The 23,193-nt window shown below is 45.8% G+C and overlaps 1 protein-coding gene across 5 annotated transcripts in view; it reads left to right on the top strand.

Annotated features, from left to right (window-relative positions):
* The window catches only part of TP53BP1 (tumor protein p53 binding protein 1), a 429,855-nt gene that overhangs the window by 166,510 nt on the left and 240,152 nt on the right, over positions 1–23,193 (top strand). For all 5 annotated transcript variants that reach the window (XM_069625154.1, XM_069625150.1, XM_069625153.1 and 2 more), the window contains exon 10: positions 15,967–16,058. In XM_069625154.1, the coding sequence (XP_069481255.1) occupies positions 15,967–16,058 (92 nt within the window). The remainder of the gene's footprint in view (positions 1–15,966; positions 16,059–23,193) is intronic.

The raw sequence follows: 23,193 nt of genomic DNA, 5'->3' as shown, positions 1-23,193 counted from the left end.
GAGTGCGAGGACTGTATGTCCATGACAGCTAAGGCCCTGAAAGAGCGTAGGGGGAAGCTGGAGAAAGGTAAGACTTCAAAAGCTTCTTCTTCCTCGACGAAGTCGAGACATTCGTCTCCTCGTCACCATTCGCTCTCCAGGTCTCGGAGTGGGTCCCATCACTCCTCGAGATCGAAGCACTCGAAGAGGAGACGTCGAAGATCCCCTTCTCCGTCCTCCTCTTCCTCTGTTTCTCCTAAGAGAATCCCTTGCCCCACGAAACATAGTTCCTGGGCTGAATGGGAGGAATTCCGCAAAAATATGATGAGCGTCTTCGAGAAAGCGGCCTCGACCCCCTCGAAGACTGCCGAGAGCGATGCTCTGGTCGAAAGACCCGAAGGTCAAAAACGCTGCGAGTCGCAGTACCCGTCGAAGGAAGCTTCTCGAGCGCGTCACGAACCCTCGAGTAAAGCTATGACCTCGAAACCTTCTTCGAAGGTTCCGTCGACGCTGTCGACGAAGGTTCCGTCGACGGCGAGGTCGGTGTCTTCGACGCCGTTGTCGAAGGGACCTTCGACACACGGGTCTGTCGACTCGACGCCATCTTCGACACCGGCATCGACGACAAGGAAAGCCACGGTTGCGGCGCACCCAGTGGCTATCCCCAGGTCCTCGATGACGATGGCGTCGAGATTGTCGACTTCCTCGAGCAGAATCCCAATTTTATCGAGGACCTCGAGGCCTCCGCCTTTGTTTTCGACGCCACGCCCTCTGCCTTGGAGATGGGTTTCACACCCTTTGTGAGTTCAGAACAATTGAGAACTATGTCCTCAATCATGGAAGAGGGAGAACTATCTGACCAAGAAGAGACATTTGAGTTGCAGGGACCTGCAACCCCAGTTCAAGAGGAGTTATCCTCAGAAGAACGCAGGTTAAAGGATCTCCATGATTCCTTACATGAGGCAAGTGGGTTAGACACTTCCCCTGAGGTGGAGTTCGCTAGACCAGGCCCGGGGGAGCATGCTGAGACCCCGTATAGAGCCTTAATGGCCAGGATCACAGAATTTATGGGGTGATCAACACCTTCACAGGCTTTCCAACAAGATGACCTTACGGATATTCTTGATAAAGGTCCACAGGAGGATCCTGTAGTGCCTTTTCATAAAGCTCTTGAGAGGAAAATCATGACGAACTGGGAAACCCCAGATGTCGTCCCGGCAGTAAATAAAAAACTGTCTACTAAATACAGGGTATCTTCTGCAGACCCGGAGTTTTTGTCAAAACACCCATCCCCAGAAAGTCTGGTGGTACAGGCAGCATCTTCTACTGACGTCAAGACTGCTTACCCTACTGTCCCACAGGACAGGGACGATAAGAAATATGATGCTATGGCAAAGAAAGTTTTTTTCGGCATGTAGCATGGCGTTAAAATCTGTTAATGCTACTTGCACCCTTGCTAGATTCACCCATACGCTTTGGGAGTGTGCTTCTACAGCGGCTGACTGCATCCCGGAGGGAGAAGAAAGGGAGGCGTTCCTAAATATCATACAGGACGGTAAAGACGCTATGTGCGAATCCCTCCAGACGGGCATTGATTCAGCTGACAGTATCAGCAGAGCAATGGCAGCAAGTACAACAACCAGGAGATTCGCTTGGTTGAGAAAGTCTGGTTTTGCCCCAGATGTGCAAGCCAGGCTCTTGAACATGCCATTCGATGGCTCTTCTTTGTTTGGGAAAAAGGCGGATGACAGTTTAAAATAACTGCAAACATCAAAGGCAGCAGCAAAATCCCTAGGCGCTGCAATCCGTCGGACACCTTTTCGTCCCACAGGAACCTCTGCGAGGGGCAAGTCCTTTCGCTTCTACTCCGCATTCGGAAGAGGTAGAGGACGACCGGCTCAAAGGGGACAAAGAAGAACTACCCGAGGTGGACAGGGTAGATGTTCAAAAGCTGCAGCAACAGCAGGTGCCTCTTTACCATCGGCATCTGCATCAGCTGCCCCAAAACCACTCTGAGGACTTCCCTCACAGGACACCTGTAGGAGGCAGGTTAACTCAACATCTGGCGGAATGGCAGGCTATCACGTCAGATGCTTGGGCATTGGAAACAGTTGCCCAAGGTTACTGCCTGCCTCTCCTACGCATACCTCAGAGTCATCCACCGGGGATCAGCTCTCAAAAAGCTCCAGATCCGCTCCTCTTGCAGGAAATTTTAGACCTGCTAGAGAAAGGTGCCATAGAACCGGTACCTGTAGCAGAGAGGAACAAGGGCTGGTACTCCCCTTACTTTCTCATTCCAAAGAAAGACGGAGGACTGAAACCCATCTTGGACTTGCGAGAATTGAACAAATTCCTCAGGAAAGACAAATTCAAGATGGTAACTCTTTCTCAGATCCTTCAGGCCCTTCGGTTCCAGGACTGGTTGGTATCTCTGGACCTTCAGGACGCTTATTTCCATGTGCCTATCCATCTCAAACACAGGAAATACCTGAGGTTCGCAATTGGCAACTTTCATTATCAATTTCGAGTGCTGCCATTTGGGCTGACCTCCGCCCCGAGGGTCTTCACCAAGTTAATGTCGGTAGTGGCTGCAAGTCTAAGGAGGGAAGGGATTCACGTCTACCCCTACCTGGACGATTGGGTGATCAGGGCTGTATCTTCGGAACAAGCTCAGATCCAGCTAAATCACGTTTGCCACTCCCTTCACAGACTGGGCTTCTCCCTCAATTTAAAGAAGTCACAAATGATACCATCGCAGAGACTCCAGTTCATCGGAGCGATCCTGGACATTTCCCTGGGAAAAGCCTCGCCACCAGAGGTGAGGGCTCAAGATATTCTACAGATGGTTACCAAGTTCCAAAATGCCCAACGTCTCCCAGCCTTCGACTTTTTGAGGTTGCTAGGCCTCATGGCATCCTGCATTTTCCTAGTGCCAGAGGCTCGCCTGAGAATGAGATCCCTCCAGTGGGCACTGAGGACTCAGTGGTCACAATTCTCAGGAAGAATGACAGATCTTCTTCAGGTTCCCGACAGGGTGGCTCGAGACCTTCAGTGGTGGGCCTGTCAGGAGAACATTCTGAAAGGAGAACAGTTTTGGCAACCCTGGCCGGAGATAACAGTAGTCACGGATGCCTCACTCACGAGCTGGAGAGCCCACGCCAACGACTTGACCATCAGCGGTCGTTGGTCTCCATCGGAGTCCAGACTACATATCAACCTGTTAGAGCTGAGGGCCATCAGACTTGTGCTGAAGGCGTTCCTGCCAGCTGTACAAGGGAAGAATGTCCTGATAATGACGGACAACACAGCGTCCATGCATTACCTCAACAAAAGAGGAGGCGTAGGATCACTACCTCTGTGCAGAGAGGCGATGCAGCTCTGGTTTTGGGCAATCCAAGAAGGAATCTCTCTATCGGCAGTTCACCTAGCCGGAGAGAAGAACTTGACAGCGGACACTCTGAGCAGGCAGAGCACAGTCTCCCACGAGTGGGAACTAGCTCAGGAAGTCCTTCAAGAGATCTTCGCCCTTTGGGGAACCCCTCAGGTGGATCTGTTCGCCACCAGCGTCAACAGGAAGTGCGATCTGTTCTGTTCAAGGGAATTTCCCCCGAGAGGAGCTCTGGGAGACGCATTCATAGTGGACTGGGAGTTTCCGCTTCTGTACGCTTTCCCACCGGTCCCTGTCATTCCTCAAATGATCAGGAGGTTGAGAAGATTCCGGAAAACCATGATCCTAATTGCCCCGGATTGGGCCAGGAGAACGTGGTACCCTGACCTTCTAGACTTGTCCATCTGCCCTCCAATTCGACTTCCACTCAGAGAGAATCTACTCTCACAGAAGGGAGGTCAGGTTCTCCATCCAGACATCAAAACCCTCAACCTTCACGCTTGGCTGAGGTACAAGGATTGGGATCTCACTGATGATGTTATGGAGGTGTTGCTTTCGGCAAGGAGGCCAGCAACAAAGTCTTTATACTGCTGCCGTTGGAACAGATTTTGCAGCTGGTGTAGAGAAAAGAATATCGACCCCTTTTCATGTTGTACACCAATGGTTTTGTCCTTCCTACTCTATTTGGCGAATTCAGGCCTTCAAGTTGGCACTATTAAGAGCTATCTCGCAGCGCTATCCATCTTTAAGCGCACTGCGGAAGAACCATACTATTTCAAGTTACCCTTGGTAATACAGTTTCTAAAGGGGTTAACTAACGTTTATCCCCCAAGACCATTCCAGGTTCCCCTATGGGATTTAAACTTAGTCCTAACTTTCCTGATGGGCACACCTTTCGAACCACTCCATTCTTGTTCGTTAAGATTTCTTACCCTTAAAACTGTTTTATTAATAGCACTTACATCTGCTAGAAGGGTGAGCGAGTTACAAGCTCTTTCTTGTAAACCCCCTCATACAATCTTTCACAAAGACAAAGTTGTCCTGCAAGTGAAGCCTAATTTCCTCCCAAAGTTGGTTTCTGAATTCCATATCACTCAGAAGATTACCCTGCCATCTTTCTATCCTCCTCCTCATCCTGGGAAAGAGGAAGAGAGGTTACACAGGCTGGACCCAAGAAGGGCTTTAAGTTTTTACATCAGTAGACTGGCTAGGATAAGACAAGCAGACCAGCTGTTTGTAGGCTATGCAGGTCACAAGCTGGGGTTACCGATAACTAAGCAGACCATTTCCAGATGGATAATTCTAGCCATTTTGGACTTTTTGGAATGTTATAAACTGGCAGGAAAAGAGCCCCCTCAAAATCTTAGGGCTCATTCGACCAGAGGTATTGCAGCTTCATCGGCCCTCAAAAGAGGAGTGCCGGTTAAAGACATATGTGCGGCTGCCACATGGTCGTCCGTCCATACCTTTACACGATTTCACAAATTGGATTCCTCCTCCAGTCAAGAGACTAGGTTTGGAAGGGCAGTGTTGCACTCTATTCATCAATAAAAGGAAGCATGAAGTCAGTACTCCCACCTCCAATAACAGAATACTGCTTTGGGAGCCTATCTAAGATAAGGAATACGTTGGAGGACACAATCCCTTCCAAGAACAAGTTACGTCTTACCTTGTAACGTTCTTTCGATGGGATGTTCCTCCTCCGTATTCCTTATCGACTCTCCCATCCATCCCCGCAGTACTACTTCCCTTGTTGTTGCAGCTTACGCTCCTTCAGGGTGATTAGTCTAGTCCAGAAAGAAAAATTGTGGGCTACAAAACGGAACTGAGCAACGGATGCTGCACGCGGCCTTTATAGGCAGGATGACGTCGATACGGCGGCTGTCGAGGGACATCGACTCGGCGGACGTCGACGCGCAGCGCCCTCTAGAGAAAAATTTTCCGAGGCCAGCAAAGCTGGAAGGAGATATCTAAGATAAGGAATACGTCGGAGGAACATCCCATCGAAAGAACGTTACAAGGTAAGACGTAACTTGTTCATCCAGGGCACCTAGACAACCTTGGGCTGCATCGTGTTGCTGAATCTCTCTGGAACTTTGGTGGCATCCGTGTGGACCTCCAGAAGCACTAATCCTTTCCTCAAGAGTCCCTTCACCAGAGTGCAGGACCGATATAAACAAAGAGGATTCCAACCAGCGGTGATAGTTCACTACTGGTGCTGAGAAAAAGGCACGAAAACTACAAACCAAATTCTTTGCTGGCGTGTCCCTCTCTCGAATAGTGCTGCAAGAGCCCATCAAGGGTCCCCCCCCTTTGGTCACCACGACCAAGGATCCAAGAGGCTGTGTTTGCAGCCGTGCATCCAAAAGGCTTCCATCTGCATCATCGTCTTCACTCTCAAGGTACTGTGGGGCTGTTGGTAATCTTATCTGAAGCAATTTGTGTCGCTCCTTTGCTTTTGGAGCACTGTTTCTACTGTTTGTGTTCCCCCATTTGCAGTAACCCATGCCTGACGGCTTGTGCCCTACAGGAAGGCTCATACACTCCTGTACTTTTTACCAAGACCAACTAACTTGTTACATACCTGTGCTAAGATTTGCATCAGAACTATTGATCTCCTTTTGACTTTGGCGTTGCTGGTTCTCTTACAGTAAATCTTCCGACCCTTTGGCTTTGGCATTGCTGATTTCCCTCCCAACCTGAACTGAATAACTCCTTCCTGGTTGTGGAAAAGACTGCCTAAATCTTAAGAGTTGCTACAAGTATTGCTTACCTGCGGTTGTTACTTGAGTAATGCAGAGTTAATTTAAAATAAGTACTTTTACTGACCTTAACTGAAGTCACTCTGTGTGTGGATAAGAAAAGTGTTTAACAATGTACTCACCTGCTTTATCCTTCCTTACTATTCTAAATGTACGTTTGATGTTGCTAGTTACACAATTCCTTTAGTTTCCAAGTACCTTGTGTGTATATAAAACATAAATCACTATTTTTGATATAACTACAAGTGTGTAAATGTTTCTTTGTATCTATGCATTTTCTGATTTCTTTGTACTGAAGTACAGCTCACATTCCTCCTCCTAAGATAAGCCTGGCTGCTCTGTCACTCTATCAACCTTGGGTGGTACAGGCCTATATTAGAAGTTGGGGCCCTAAAACTAAGGGATAAGTCTTGTAGAGTCCAATACCAATTGTACTTTAGAAAAACATAACGAACAGGGCTCTCCTAATGCTTGGAAGGCGGGATCGCACAGCAGCGGTTGCACAGATGCCAACTCTGGTCATCGGGAAGTGGCTTTGGGCGTCTCTCCTCTTCTTCCTCGTCGATTGTTCGGTTCCAGTGGTCTGCTTAACTCCAGCACCAGGATCCAGGCCTTTTATCCGGGAACCTAGCCAATTGGCACCCATGCACCATTCAAACTCTGGGTGGGACAGCCAGCTTCCGGGTTGGAACTTATTCCAGGCAGGCACTGGAAAAGGCAAAGACCAGAGGAGGTTCAGAGTCCTCCCCCGTTTTCTGTCCACCGACACACTGGCACCTTGGCAGGCTTCACAAAATGATCCCACCAATGACGAAAGTGAAATCAGGACCTCTCCACCCGGCACGGCAGAAGAAGGACCAAGTAAGAACAAACCATTGTGAGTTGGCAAAAAAAGATGACTGGATCCATTTTGGATCAATGGTGTCTCAGGTGCCCCTTGCAGCAGATGTGACGGCAGCCTTATATGTACGTTTCACAAAAATGGTATAAAAACATCCACTGTCACCAGCCACTCAGATGAATCTATTACCAAATGTTATCACAGGAAAAATAAAGGCAGCTCAAAGAGCTCCCAGCAGCATTGCACAGAAAGTGCTGTGTGCTGCAATAGTACATGACAGATGCCAGAAAACCTGGAGGCAAGCATGACTCCAAGAGAATGGTATAAAAACCTCACACAGACAGTGTAAAACAATAAGTGAGTGGGGAAAAGGTTCCCACCCGCTCAGCATAACTGATAACAAATCCACTAGTGCAGCAAAAAGTGCTGGGGGGCTCACAGATGGAGATTATGCATTAAAAAGGAAAATCTACCAAACACTTCAGTCCTACCCGCTGGCACTGGCATTCCTTCTCGCTCTCCGGCCACACCTCCTATTGTGTCTTTGGCCCATATAAGATCCGCAGGGTATGTTCCGCCTCCTCCATGATTGGCTGTTCCATGTAGGCTCATTCAGTGGGCTGGTTCACGTCTCTCTCTCTTAGCCTTCATAGTAGATTGGACATATCTGTTGTCAGAAGCCAAGACAGCCATTAGTAAAGGGTGTACATGGTTATTGCAAATTCCAACACCTACATACCCAACAAAGGTGTTGTTAAGATGGATTTCCAAACTCTGGCCTGGTGGACAGAGTTTAGGAGGCTACCCTAGTTGTAGTGAACATGGGACTCTGACAGTTTATCCAAACCCAATCAAGGTAAGCTTGGAGAGTGGTCAAGGGTAAGTCTCAGGAAAGGTTAGTGGGGTTATGGGTCCACAATGAGTCCACACAGTGAAATACACAATGATTATACCGAGATAGTAAGTACAACAATACTATACTTATTATAGACCCAAAAGCACACTATGGAAAATGGAATCGAGCAGGTAATATTATCACACAAGACTCTAAAATATGAAACATGTACAGCCACAGTTAATACAATGCATATAAATCAGCCCAATAGCTGCAAGGAAAAGATAAGTACTTAGGCAGTTGTATCACCAGTCCACAGGAATGGGAGCCCTAACTTTATCAGTCCAACCCTAAATTGAATGGGGCCTTGGGCCCAAAAGTTCACAAAGTGCCTTTAAAGTTGGGGTAAAGTTAGGAAATGTTCCTGTGTGTGTGAAGATTGATCCAGAAGTCTTTCAAAGGGATTTATAGGTAAGTAAATAGCTTTTCCTAGCTTCTAAAGCACTTTTCTCTACAGGCGTTTGAAAAGCAATGGAATGGAATAGTTAAAAAAAAGTTCTTCATAATGGAGATGGGGGAACCCGTAAGTATTGCGACTACTCCACCGCTCTTACTCAGATTTTCCCAAAGGACTTGGCAGGTCGAATGGGGCTCACTGGAGGTAGGTTTTCCCGCCGTTGGATCCAGTAGAAGATGCCCAGGAGCTGCAGGTGCAAGCAAGGTTTCCGTTCGGGTCCAGGAGCGGAGTGCAACCCTTTACATTGGAGAAATGCAGCAGGCACTGATGCAGGACTCTTCAGGGCACTCTACCTGATGGGGGATGGCCAGTCACGGGCGACAGCAGGCATCTCATTAGTCACAAACAAAGGAAGCCTTCTAGAACAGGGCCCGTCAATGCTGGGACACTGAAACTTGGCAGGAAGGCGACTTGCAGGATTAGCTGGAGACACACGAAGTTCCGGGACAAAACACGGAATGGTGACTCGTTTAGCACAGAGCTGGCTGTTAGGCAGAAACCTGTGCAGTTCCCTTAGGGACCACTGCAAAAGATTTAAGACTACAGGTGTTAGCAGTAAACCCACTTGGTAGCAGTCTGCACCACCCAGATTTACCTGGTAGCTGTGGCTGAGCAGTCAGACTTCCCTCAAGAAGAGTTAGGCAGTATGCAAAGTATACTCAATAGGCACTTAGATACAATAATGCAAGCAAACACTGACCAGAGCTTTGGTATCAAAGTATATAATTATTTATTTATAAACACACAGTGAAACACTCCAGCACTCTTATTGTAAAATATTCTAAACACAGTTACTATTATGATTTATACACCCCTTTTCCCCTTATTAGAAAATCACAGTAAGACACCACTTATTTTCATACAGAGGTGAGCGCTTAACTAGATTGCACTCTACTAAGGTTGTGGAAAAGGGAGGGAAAAAGACAGAATATGCAGGATTATACCACTCTACGATTCAGGAACACTATTAGCAAGGCAGAGAGCAAAAGTCACTGGTGAGCCAAAGTCCAATGCCTGGGCCCACTCTTAGAGAGAGCAGAGCACAAATGCGCCCAAGATCACACAGTTACTCTAGGCTTAGAAAGTCTTGCAGAGGGTTCAGAAAAGAGTTTAGAGAGGCTTTAGAAAAGTTTAGCCAGGGTGTCCCAGGCTAACCCAGGTTCGAAAGCCGGGGGCTAAATCTACCTCGTACAGTTGGTTGCAAGGGAAGCCAGGTGGGACACGGTACCTTAAGTGGGAAGGATCCTCCAGCGGTGGCAGTTGTTCCTGGTAGTGGTTGCAAGTTGCGGCGTCGTCCAGGGGAAGAGAAGATCTCGACGTGGAGGAAAGATGCAGGTCGTTGCACTACCAGGGCAGAAACCAGCCGCAGAGTTTTCCGGTAAAAGGTGGTACCTTTATCTCGCGAACGTGGTATCCCGGTTGCCGGGGTGCTTAGCACGGGCAAGGCGGCCACGAGATACGTCGGGAAAGCGGAAAGACGGTGAAACTGGTTATCCCCACCAGTCAAAGGAAGAAGACTCTCCGGCGGGAGATCTCCTCTGTCGTTGGGAAAAGTGGTGAGACGGTCCAGCAGGGCTCCACCGGTCGTGGTGTCGTGGGAGGTCGGCTCAGCTTCTCCCTCGTCGGATTCTTAGGTCCTGTAGCGACTTCTGAAGTTCCAGTCCCCAAAGCCCTGCTTTTATGCAGCAAGCCCCCATTCACTCAGCCTAGCTGTCACTGAAAAATGCTAAGTGGTGAGCCGGCCGGCTCACCACTTGGGCCAATCAGGACGGAGTGCGACTTGAGTTGCCTAGGCAACTCAGTCCAGGGTGCCTAAATTCCCCTCCACCCCGCCTAAGTACCCCAGACATAGTGGCACCACTTTGGAGGGCTTCTGTGGAGAAGCCCGCCAAAAAGTGGAACAAAGGGCTCGACTTGGGTTGGAGTCACAGAAGAGAACACAAATGCCATTTTAGAATCAAGTTTTGCCAAAAAAATACCAACCGGAGAATTAATATTAATTAAATAAACCGGCGGTATGTTCGAGGCTACCTTAAATAATTAAATAAAGATAGCCTAAAACAATGGGAAATCCCATTGGAAAATATTCGCGGTTGAATATAAAAAGTAGTATCCACTGCCACCAGCCAAAACTCGATCAGGGGGGACAGAGACGTGCCCCCTCGACTAACAGACCCTGGGGCAATCGAATTGCCCCAGCCAGCACGTCCACAATATGATTGTTTGTACTGGTTCTGTTCAGAATTTAAGACTAGTAAAGTCAATGGTGACTTTACATGCCCTGGGAGACAGTAGTCAGTCTCAGGGTATGGAGTCTATACTGGGGGGTCACTATGACACCCCTGTGTCACTGCACGGAGGGTGCTGTGTAACATGCATCACAAAAACACATGAAACCCTATGGAGTAAAAGACCCCATAGCCCACTAGACACATCTAGATTCAAAGAAACACACTCAAATCATGTCCAAGAGTGAGGGTAAAAGAGTCTCACTCTTGGTAGGAGAAAAAAATAAACCCCAAAAATCCAGCAAAGCTGCTGGGGGACTCACTAGGTTAGGACATTCAGCCTAAACAGAGAATTCTCCCTAACACTGGCCAGTCCACTGGGTGGTCCAGGGACACTTCGAAGGCTGCAGGATCGTAAGACAGCGTTGAGACTGGTTGATCCCACCAGTCTAAAGTGTTGAAGCACCAACAAGGATCTTCTTAGATCAGGTAGTCTAGCAGGGCTTCACCGGCACAGCAGCAGGAATGGTCGCCAGTCTTTTCAGGATACGCCGTCTGTACAGCTGCACGTGATACTTGGCTCCTCTTCTGATCTGCTGGAATGGCTGCAGGACTCCTTCTTATTCTAAATTCAGTTCAGTAATCGAACTCAACCCTCCATCAGAAGGATCTGCACCATTCATGCACACCAGCACTGGTCCAATCGGGGACCACTGTGGGGCTGACTTGTGCATGCACACTAGACCTACTGGCACCAGTATGTGGATTGGGACCAGACAGTCCCAGCCCACTTCTGATCCCAGGCATACATGGCATGCATCAGACCATGAAAAACAGCAGCTTTCCCGGGAAAGTGCATTACCGTAAAAGGGAATTCCTGACTTGAGAAGGCAGGAAGATGGCCAAAGAACAAGCAAAGAATCTCGTGGCATGACCATCTTTGGACCTTGGCCGCAGTTGGTGGCCAAACTCAGTAAACGTGAATGACCTGTAAGGATGGCATGGTATCCCAGTTCAAGGGTGTTTATTGACCTTCAATTGGGTTTGAAAAACGCCCATCTAATCCTAAATATAAAGATGGGAGCAAGCTACAACCATCAAATAATAACGCAGTCCTAGTGGTGTGCTGTCAAAATAAAAGGCTGTATGCTAATAGACCTATTGCCTATTCTTACTTCTAAATACAAATGGTGTGGGAAACAATGTTATACAAAAAAAAAAGTGTTCAAGAAATTATATGTCAGGATAGTAGAGCCGTTCGCTTCCCTTCCCCGCGTTTTCAGCACAGGACACACTCAAGCTTAGCACATACTCTGGCTTTTCTAGCATGAGGATGTAGTTTCAATCTCAGTATAAGGACCGTCTGTGCCAAAGTCTCTCTGCCATTCAAAGTCTTTTATTTCAGAGGGCCTAATGTGACAAACATTGAAAGATTGTTTCTCCTCAGGATTCTCTCATGCACAACTTCTTTGGTGATTCACTGTTCACCCCGCCTCCCCCTCCGCAGGGCTCAGATCCACTTTACCGCAACACCTTCTATTGGTCTCCCTCTGCCGCGCTCTGTGTCAGAAACTGATGCTATAGGATTCTGCAGGAGTGAAGCTGGCCCTCCAGACACCCTAAGCCTGCCAGCCCAACAATCCTGCTACCATACAACTATTGGACAGGCAAACCCAAGGGGGAAGGGGAATGGAGAAAATAACAAACTCAGGAACTTCTACTGCTCATATTTCAGTCTGTCTTCACTGGAATGGTCTGTTCAGTAGTGATCCTAAAAGGAAAGTAACATTTTAAATAATAATTCTCAATCTCACTACTTTACTGAACTCTCTCTAAAGTAAGTAACTTTTCTTCAAGTTTATTCGTATTACCTGTTGCCTAAGCTTGATTGCCTTTAGGCTGCTTCTGAATTAATTCTAGTGCTGACTGCAGATTACTGTTAAAATGATTTTCTCAGCTTGTACTTGTTGATGCTGAAATTCTCTTAAACAAACTTCCTCTTCAATTCGTTCTCTCTCACTCTCTCTTATCTTCTAGAAGTCTTTTAAAATGACTGGCCAGAAAATTACTGTTACTACTAATTTTCAATAAACTCCTGTGTAATTCCTTTCAATATTTTTTTCTTTTAGATTACCTCTTATGCTATAATTAAAGTCTCTTTATCTGTTTGTCAGCTTTTATTTAAATTCAAACACTGCGTCTCCTCCAAGAATGTCTTTCATCAAAAGTATCTCGTAACGGAACGCAACGAAGAAAAGAGAAAGTCTAATGAAAATCCAAAATGGCCGCGACGCACACGCAATGTCATAAGGTCCTTTTTCTAACTCGCGCGCTTCATAGATCCTTTGTACAGTATGCGCCGTATGCTTACTCCCGTAACGAAATCTAAAACTAATGTTAGTAAGTCTTCTAAAGTTAATTCAATGGTAAAAACACAGCGATTCCGATCCGCACTCCCTGTTAGTAACGCTTATACAAAATAACATGCAATAAATGAATTGAAGATAAACTCAACTTTCTTTCTGTTATTTCCTTAACTAGACCGTTTCTAAGAATATTGGCAAATCCTTTCTCAAGTCCTTTATACAATATTCACAGTTCCAAGTTCTTAGATTTCTAACTCTATTCAGATGGTAATGGGTTTAACTGTGGATCACTTAGCTTAGTCTGTATTCTGTGGACATAACAGATCAGCTGCTCAGCAATCTGGTTCTCTCAGGCTTATCTTCTGCTGCACACTTCTCAAACGTCTTTCTTGACTGCTATACAAGATTGGGCTAGAACTAAACAGTAACAATAATCTACACCTTTTAAATGGGGAACTTTAAACTTTATTTTACTGGAGCTAACAATTATATGACCTACTCAGAGGATAACTTTAATGAAAGGCAGTTTAGAATTACACTGAAGATTCCAAGTGACAACACAATGATGACTACACAAGTCTGAACCAATCACTGTTTAAAGGTAGTTCCACCATCTTGGCCTGGGAGAGCTAAGTCTTTCTGAATGATGAACAGTTAAGGAAAACAAACCTTAACCCTTAAACTGCTACACTAAATCCAGAGACAACCTAGTACTTAAACTAAACTCCCCTTCTATTTCTCCAGAATGAATGCCTTAAACGCCCACATTTCCTAAGACCCTTGAAAATGTGAAGAATATAATGTGGAAAGCTGACACTCGGACCGAATTTGTCTAATTTTCCAAACTTTCTTTACTATATCAAAATTGAAGACTGTGCGCAGGATTTTGCTTGACCCATCGCAGGACCATTTCGATTCACAATTCTCTGTTCTCCTCTAGATACAACCCTTTAACTTTCACTTTTGCCACTTCTCAGCATGATACTTTAGAGACGTTCCATTGAGCACCCACACAGTGCTGGAACACTCTGTCAAAGGTATCGTAATCTTGCTTTTCAAAGTTCAAACACTCATCAGTAGTTCCACTTTACTTGCATCTGTCATCACAAGCAGTTTAACAATGTTCGTTCCAGCGCTTGCCATACAATGTTGCTGCTTGCAACCTTGGCTTCAACACAGACCAGTATTTTATCTGTATGCCCAACAAACCGACTATGTTGATTTCACTGATGCTGCTGTGTTCTTGGAGCCAAGGGCGGTACCACAGCGGCTGCTCCTTCTTCCCGTCTTGATCAATGCCGTGGAAGGGCCCTGGCTATCTCTGACACGCGATACAGTATTCTTCAGCCTGGTTTCCTGGTCTTACGCTTTAATGTCAAGGGCTCTTGAAAGTAACGGTTTCTTGTCGGAAAGGTCCATGGAATTTCCCTCCTTGCAATCCCTTCCTGTTTGGCCATCTTTCTTCTCTCATTCAGCTGCCGACTCGAAACTGCTGTTTCCTTTTGTGGTTTGCCTCGCTCAGAGTGTGCTCTTGTTCTCCGCCTTTTATCCGTTTGGCGAAGTTTAATGGAAGTCTGGTGTGAGTAATTGTCACTAATTGCCTGGCCTCGCCTGACCAATGCATTGGGACATGTCAGGTACACTGCTCAGGTGTTAGTCTGTTTTCTCCCATAGAGGGCTGTCCGTGTGAAAGTGTTTGTGTTGGAAAGGGGAGTGGGAAGGGGGGGGTTGGTAGAGTTCCTACATATCCTATCTGATAGGATGGGGGTAAAGGTGTTACAGGGAAGGGGATACCGCGTCTCACCATCCGGTGTCCCACTCCCGTAGACCCCTCACCCAGGTGATCCAGCCCCAGGAACTGGATCCAAAAGCGATGGCCATGTCCTGGCCACCTGGATGACAGATCTCTCGGGACTATTGGGTGAGACACCTTCTGTTTTCTCACAGATCTGACTAAAAATATAGCTAAAATTATACAAATTTAACTGCTGCCACCCGCTTGTCTTTAGGCGCATTTAAAAGTAACCAAGAATCCCTTTGGTGTAAGTCTATGGTGATACAAAAGTATCCCCATCGCACTGCATTGAAAGCTGCTGTGTGAAATATGAAAAAGTTACCCAAACAGATAACCAACACAAAAGGGAAACCTAGTTTCCTAGTACTGGCAGTCTGAAGGACTAGTCGGTTTCCCCGTAACAAATCTGCAAAATGGCCAGTGAAGTGAAGCTGAAGGCTTCACATCTCTGTAAAATGTCAGGAAAAAATGTAAAACAAAAAAGTTTGGGGGTTCATAAAATATGAAAGAAAACCTGCCTAAAGGAGCATCTTTCCTAACAGGTGTTGATGCTTGCTGGGGGAGGGGGGGTGTTTAGTGACTTATACCCCGGTTGGAGTCTTATCTAGGGGGGGGTTCCCCTCCAGAAGTATCAAAGCTTACCTGTCCCCTAAGGGGTGTTAAGTATAGCAGGCTCACCTCTCTAGTCCCAAAGGTAGTGGCTCCCCCTTGGGAGAGGTGACGATCTCTCTGGATTAATCATACAGTGTATTTACATCAAGGTGTTGCCATTTCTCGCACTTACCCTTTTTCAAGGCTCTGATACCCATTTAAGACATGACCTGCTCTATTATTAATATTAATGCAGACTTTTATCCAGATACTTCGCATTATATTTCGAGTGAGTAGGCTCGGCCTCCCTGCACTCAAATATGATACAGGGAAATCTGAATGAGAAGGTGAAACCAGCCAGTCGGTTTAAACCATTCTTTATGAAAGGTATTTTACACAATAATAACACTTAAAAAAAAAATTTAAAAAACTTTGCTTTTTTTTTTACCTACCTCTGTAGCTTATGCAGCATAGAAACTGTATGATTAGAATTGTGATTTCTTGAACTGTGTACCTGTCATTACATTTAGTTTCTCACACCTGAAATGAATCTACTATGTTGCCTGGAGAAGTAGATCTAAAATGGAAAAAAGCCAAATGACAGTGAATCAAGCAAAGTGGAGAATGTTTGCATCTACTGATCTTTAACTCTTTCCATGTGTAGGAATTCTTCTGACCTGGTTCCTCCTTCCCCCGATGTTTCCCGATCTACCCCCATCATCGTACCCAGCTCCCCCACAGATCAGGAAGGAGGAGGTAATCCTGTCTTTGCATCTGTGCCTGTTTTTGTATTTCTTCCATGGTGTTTTCTTCCTCTGTTTCCTTGTTGTCTGCACCTCCCATCTCAGACTTTCAGCTTTATTTCCGCTCACGCACCAGACCCTCCTCTTCTTCACTCCAAATGTTTTTCTTACATCGCATCAGACTATATTGAACTACTTATGGCATATTACTGGTCTATCCTTAGATTTAGCAAATTCTAGTTCTGGTTGATGTTCACTTTCATATTGAATAGTTTTATGTTCTTGGTTGGACCAGCATTGGACCTTACTTGTGACTGTAAACTGTTACCCTGAAAATGAAGTGTGAGATCTAGTGTATATCGTCTTAAAAATCTGTTGATATCAGTGACCTGATCATAGAGAATTGTTAAGTTTGCAACTTGCTGTTTCTTAGTAATGTAATGAAAACCTCATGATATGTCCATCGGGAAGTTTAGAGAGCTACACAGTGGTCATTAAACCCCCTTCTTGGTTCTGAATGAGTTGAAGTAATAACTAGATAAAGTTACAGCCATGTGTGTAGCAAAGATGATCTCATGGTAGAGGTCATTGGTAGCAGGATGCGTTCATCTGTAACTTGTATTCAGTCTGATCCGATACTTGATCATTAGTGAACCTTTGTTATCTAAAGGTATGGAACATTTTTTCTTTTGTGTGACTTGAACCTGTTATGTATATTTCAGTAGTTGAAAAGTCAACCAATAAAATAAAGTTAAAAAAGAATATGCTGGGTAGCAATATTTCCTCCCGGTGCCAGGAGAGAGAAGCCTCGCAACATTTGTATTCAGTTTTACTGTATCTTCACCCGGTGCTTTAACTCGATCTCTGCATGACGCAAACTAGCACCAAGTTGCAGCATTTACATGATGCAAGGAAATGGAGTTGGAAAGTGGAGCAAGTGCTAGTTTCTCCAGTAAGAAAGCACACATTTAGTCTAAGCTTTGGCTCTCTTCCTTGCTCCGAGGACGACAGTGGAATACCTTTTTAACGTTTGAAAAAACGGTTTTCTTGTGGCTTGGAATAGACAGATGGATGTGGCAAGTATCAGACAGTTTGAATCTTGGTAGGTTCACCCCCATGCATGCGCTCCAAAATGAAGTATATAAAGAGAGTATAGCTGTTATGTTTAGTTTATTGATATCATAAACCAAACTGTATGCAATTTTCACAGACAATCATATAATGTTCGGTGAGAGTTGTTAAATGACTCGCATAGGTTCCATATTCACATATAGTTATGATTGACTTTGGCAATAAAAAAGACTGAGATTGCCAACTGCATGGCCAACAGTTTCGCCCGTCCGGGCTTTGTCAAGGCAAGTTATTCATATGTTAATCTGTGCATTTTTCAGAGTCAGTTCTAAACATCATAATACATTTTGTTGAACCAAAACGGGGGGAGAGATAAAATCAAGCAGGGGAATAAGGGAGGGAGAGAGAAAACAAATGTGCCAAGTTAGCATGTCTATTCTGGTAAGTTTTAATAATTCAAATTCTCGTAGGCAAAAGCAAGCATGCAGGGGCACTGAGTGAATGCAGTTTGTTATTTATTTGTCCGGTGTGGGTGGGGTAGCACCCAGTAGTTACTGGCTGATACCTAGTGAGCCCGTTGGTCTGGAAAAAGGGCTACTCAGCAGTGATGCTCTGGTGAATTATGGTTGCTGTTACTCAGATCTAGGTGAGTGGTCTGGTCTAGATAATTTAAGTTAAGGAATGGCAGGGCAGTGATACCTCATTTTGGTGTGTTATTGTGTGTCTTTCTAAGTTAGTGTATTTGTGTGCTCAGTTGGACTAACACGCGATGGTCCACGATATATTGAGCCTGAGATACTTACACAGGAGGTCAATGATGAATGCAAACATGCAGGGGCATGCATGCATTTCATATTAGGCTGCATAATCAAAGGAAAGGCTGATTAGTTAACGCATGGGTGCGTGGTTTGGTGAGGGCTATCTCGTGTTACTCACTTGGTTTGCCTTGTCGTGGTTGTCCAGGTGGTCTGGAGGGCTGGCTGTTGTTGTGGTCTATCGTGTGGGAGCCGTTTCCCAATGGATTCAAGTGTTGCTCATGGTTGCTGGTCTGACCTTAGGAGGAGATGAACGTTACCGGTTGTTGGGGAGAATTCTCAGAAATGTGCCAATTCCTTTCTACCTTAGAGACCCCTAGCACGTTTGCTGGACTCTAGGACTTTTGAATTTTTAACCTGGAGGGAGTGAGACATTTTCCCACTCTCTCATGTATTATTCTGTGATTTAACATTGTGTTTCTTTGTTTTTTTGGAGTCTGACAAACTCCATAAGCATCATCTTTGCATTGTGACACACAACACCTGCAGTGCAGTGGCACAGGGATGTCTCTTAGATGTCACCAAGGTTTAAATACCTTCTCTTGGTGAAAGTACTGTTTCCCAGAGCAGTGAAGTGAAATTGACGTTACTTACATTTTGTAACTTTCTAGACCCAGCACACACTCTCTTACCATAGGGTGCTGGAGGGGTTACTTAGTATCCCCTTTGTCTAGTTTCTCATGTAACATTTTTATGTTACCCTTTCTACAATTAATGGCTGGTGGCAGTGGTTTACTTTTTGCTACCATAGTTGTTTTTACTGCGGGCTGTGTTCGCAGCTGCAGTAACGCACCCATGGGTGCCTATTTTGTCAAAATGGCCTTGGTCTTCTTTTTTTTTGGCATTTCTTTGTACAAAGGTCCTTCTTGAGATTTACTGTGTGCCAAACCAGGTTTGGTCCCTTTTTTCGCTTTGTCTTTGGTGGGATTCACGAGTGAAGCCCGGCTCTAGCTCCAGTATGTCGGGCAGGAAGTGAGGGAGGTGCCCGAAACTCCCTGTGCTTAATCCCCTTGGTTACAGGAATGCACCCAAAAGCGATTGGCCAGCTGGCTGTCTGGCAAGGACCCTGCTGTGTTATTGATTGCTAGACTGGAATGAATGGGAGAAACCTGCATAAAAGGCAAGGCTTTTTGGCTTGGAAGGCAGAGTCGACCACTGCACGTAGGAATCTGAAAAACTTGAAGAGACGCCTGCTGTAACTCCTGGACCGTTGGTTTGGCCGGTGAAGTACTGCTGCTGTGCTGATGTTACCAAATTTGTTTCGACAAGAGTAGCCCTGCAAGGACGACTTCTCCCCTTGAGTTGGTGGGACCAATCAACTGCAAAGTGAACTCATTTGGACATCCTCTCAGAGCTGACTGTACTTCCACTGTACATATATGGTTTTGGACTAGTGGACAGAGGATGACAGAACACACAAATATTTTTTACTTGGTTTATATTTCCAAGTTTTTACTTTTATTCAAAAAAACTTTTTTAAAAAAAACATTAAACAAGATCAAAATATAACGTAGCGCATTCTCCTTCTCTCATTCATACTTGTATTCTCTTTAACACCCTGTCAAAAAATTGGTTTAAACACATCGAGTAACAGTCATCAATCTATTACTTTTCTAATCAATTAAAGATTTAACAAAAGTCCCTTTGTTGGTTCAAGGTGACAAACATCTGTATGTTGTTGTTCCCATAGATTATGTGGGAACAACATGTTGAGGCGTGCCTTGTTGCATTAAAGGTTGAATCTAAGTTATTAGGCTTGGGCCTGTTGTGGCCTGCTGTGGTAGTCCTAGCAGAGATCTTGCATTGTATCAGACAGTGCACACTGTTAGTCTGTGTGTCTTTCTGCTGCATACCATAGCCATCTGCTAGCCATGGGTTGGGGTGCAGTCTGCTCCTGGCCAGCTGAGAACTGAATGGCAAGCAGGAAAAATGATGACTCGGGGGTGAGGTTGTTGCAGAATGCTTATCCTCTGTGCTTCGCTCCCTGTAGGCTGCCTTGTCTGGAAGGTCCCTCTCCATAAGACAGAAATGCTGTTCCTCTGCTCTGCCCTGCTCCCGGTTCCTGCAGCGACAGCCTGCTGAATTGGAGAGTCTGATGTGAAAGAAGGGTAGCGTAGGTGCTGTTCATCTCTCCTGCCACTTTCCCACTGTCTACCGCAGTGAGACACTGGAAGCGTGTGGTGCATAGGGGAGCACAGCGAAGCAGAGCTGCAGCACCTCTGCACTCCCTCAGGCCAGGTTCACACTTCTCTCCTCTGGCCGTCCCCTCTCTAATGCTGGCCGCACAGGCCACAGTCGACTTGGAAGGTGGGCCTATGACAAGTCCTAGTTGGCAATGTCAATGTATTTTTAACCATAGCCTATCAAAATTCACCCGGAAGCAATAGAACCCTTGGTCTTTAAATGTTCCATCACCACTTAGGTGACCCCTCTAATGCGCCAGTTCAAGGCAGCCAACTTAAGTCATTTACACCGACCCTCTGCAAGAGAATACTGGACCGCCAATAAATGCGCAGGCTGGAGAACTATTGTTACAGATAAGCAATGTACTCCTGCAACCCAACCTTTTTGCTGATCACACTGGCCTGCCGTCCCCTAGACCGGTCCCAGGGCAGATGCCCTACAGTCCCTCAGGATCCTGGATCTTCTGGTCCCTGCTTTCCAGGCTTTGATTCTTCCATCAAGCTCCCCCATTCTGCCAGGTGGAAGGAGCTGTTGGCTTCCAGTTTTTGCTACACTTGCTGGAGGTTTCGCATTTTGAACGTGCTCCTTTGCCATTTCACATGCTTTGTTAAACTGGATTAAGGCTTTGCAGTTGCTGCAATCACACAGTTTCATCCACACATCCTCGCTATTTAGCTTTAAGGTACTTGTGAGCTTTAAGTGCTAGAAGCCCCAACTTCCCTATTTCGACATGTTTGGCAAACATTTTAAGACGATCTGTAATGGTTTGCTACAAAAACAAAGAATATGCGTCTCACCCAGAACTAAAATTGCAGGAAACCGAAGGCCTTTTGACAATTTTGCTCGTGCCACTGACTGGACTATTCATATGAAGAGTTTTTCAGCACTTTGCCTATTGTGTGAAAATAATCTGATTAGGTTGCTACTCTTCTGTCAGTAAAGAACTCCTGTTTCAGTACCCAGCGTTCAAGGCTTCAACGGTTCAAAGGTTGCTACTCTACTATTAGCAAAGGACTCCTGTTTCAGTACCTAGTGTTCAAGGCTTCAAAGGTTGCTACTCTACTATCAGTAAAGGACTCCTGTTTCAGTACCCGGCGTTCAAGGCTTCAAGGCTTCAAAGGTTGCTACTCTGCTATCCGTAAAGGACTCCTGTTTCAGTACCCAGCATTCAACGCTTCAAAGGTTGCTACTCTACTATCTGTAAAGGACTCCTGTTTCAGTACCCAGCGTTCAAGGCTTCAAAGCTTCAAAGGTTGCTACTCTACTATTAGCAAAGGACTCCTGTTTCAGTACCCAGCGTTCAAGGCTTCAAAGGTTGCCACTCTACTATCAGTAAAGGACTCCTGTTTCAGTACCCAGCGTTCAAGGCTTCTACGCTTCAATGGTTGCTACTCTACTATCAGTAAAGGACTCCTGTTTCAGTACCCAGCTTTCAAGGCTTCAAAGGTTGCTACTCTACTATCAGTAAAGTACTCCTGTTTCAGTACCCAGCATTCAAGGCTTCAACGCTTCAAAGGTTGCTACTCTACTATCAGTAAAGGACTCCTGTTTCGTAACCGGTGTTCAAGGATTCAAAATATACTACTTTACTATTAGTAAAGGGCTCAGGTTTCAGTAACCAGCGTTAAAGTCTTCATCTTTCGTGCAGCCTCAAGATTCGGGTTGTTTGGCGTCATACCTGTGTCCTAGCCTGATACAGCTATGAGCCATGTAGAAATGATATGGGGCTTGTGCTCTATGTCCATCCATCCCACCTGATTATGCAGAGTTGCACGAAGATGTTTAGCTCTCTACCAGCATATGGAGGCTGGACACGTTTACTGTGGAAACCATCTTTAAAGACTCGCCCATTGTCCTTTGTTACAGCAGCTTTGCCCCAAGTGGTTGCTGGCCCGTGCACAGTACTGCACCAATATAACAGGGGTACCTGAGACATTTAGTCAGTTTCCAGAGGTTACTTCTGTGCTTGATAGCAAGTAGAGAGGCAATTCTCTACTGAATTACATTTCAAACGGGACTTGCTACGTTACCTTTTGCCAATGGATGATGCTCCAGAAAGCAAGTGTTTGGGCGCTCTACGCTCTCCCCACCCCCACTAATGTCATACTGGGTAGATATAATTGGCACTGCCACGTTACCAGGTGAGAACACAATGCTGTTTTAAAGCTCTAACATTGCATGATGATACGACACTCCTACACAAACCTGGAAAATGACAGTACTCTGAAATAACGGAAGACTACTTGTAAGGTAAGCACCGTTGTGCTTTAACGTCCATCGGTCTGCTACACACTCCAGGCTCGCAAGTACGCAGGTGCGAAGGTAGGAACACAAGACAGGAACATAAGTACGGTGGACACTGGTCCCCCACACCCATCCAGGCAGCTGCACTCGCATCAACTGCCTCAACAGTAACATTAAGAACCCAAGCATGCAAACGTTCTACACATAGAACCTGTGATGTCACCCACTGCGTTCAGGAACATTACTACATACTCCATGTACTTTTTGCCTGACAATGAGACGTGTTGCATCATTGAGTGACCTGTGGTTGATTCTGTTCTTTTTTCCCTTTGCCGATATGTCTTAAGGGAAAATAAGTGCACCTCTCCACAGTATTGTGCTAGCCTTTCTGGCCATGTGCCAGGTTTCACCCGAGCAGAGGACATGGCGCCATATCGGGATGTGCGAAGACTCAGCTGTGTTTGAGATTCTCGGTCGTGGTGTTGGTTGCCAAAGTGGATAGAGCATTTACTGCCATTGCAGCTAGATTCCTCACTCCCACCAACACTGCCTTTATTGACTTTTTAAATAGAATGTTATGCTTTTCTGCGCTTCATTTTCATGGCGTTGTTTGTGAAGTAGAGTGTGCGCTTCCTTAAAAATCGGAGCCCGATTTGACTCTGCCCTTCATCAATGCTTAACTCTCGGGAGGCCAACCTACTGCACTGTTTTGCAGCATTTTTTCACTGGAAATTTAGGGGCGTTATGGGGTTAGGGTACTTTTTAAACATTTTGGGGATTTGTTTGAAGTCGTGGTGGTGGTGGGGGGGTGGGTCATAGAGAAGAGTATGGGGC

Source organism: Ambystoma mexicanum, chromosome 11 (genome assembly GCF_040938575.1).
Source record: "Ambystoma mexicanum isolate Mex_15411 chromosome 11, UKY_AmexF1_1, whole genome shotgun sequence".
In the NCBI taxonomy this organism is placed as follows: Eukaryota; Metazoa; Chordata; class Amphibia; order Caudata; family Ambystomatidae; genus Ambystoma; species Ambystoma mexicanum.
The sequence above is the reverse complement of the archived record's forward strand: the minus strand, read 5'-3'. Positions and strand labels throughout refer to the sequence as shown.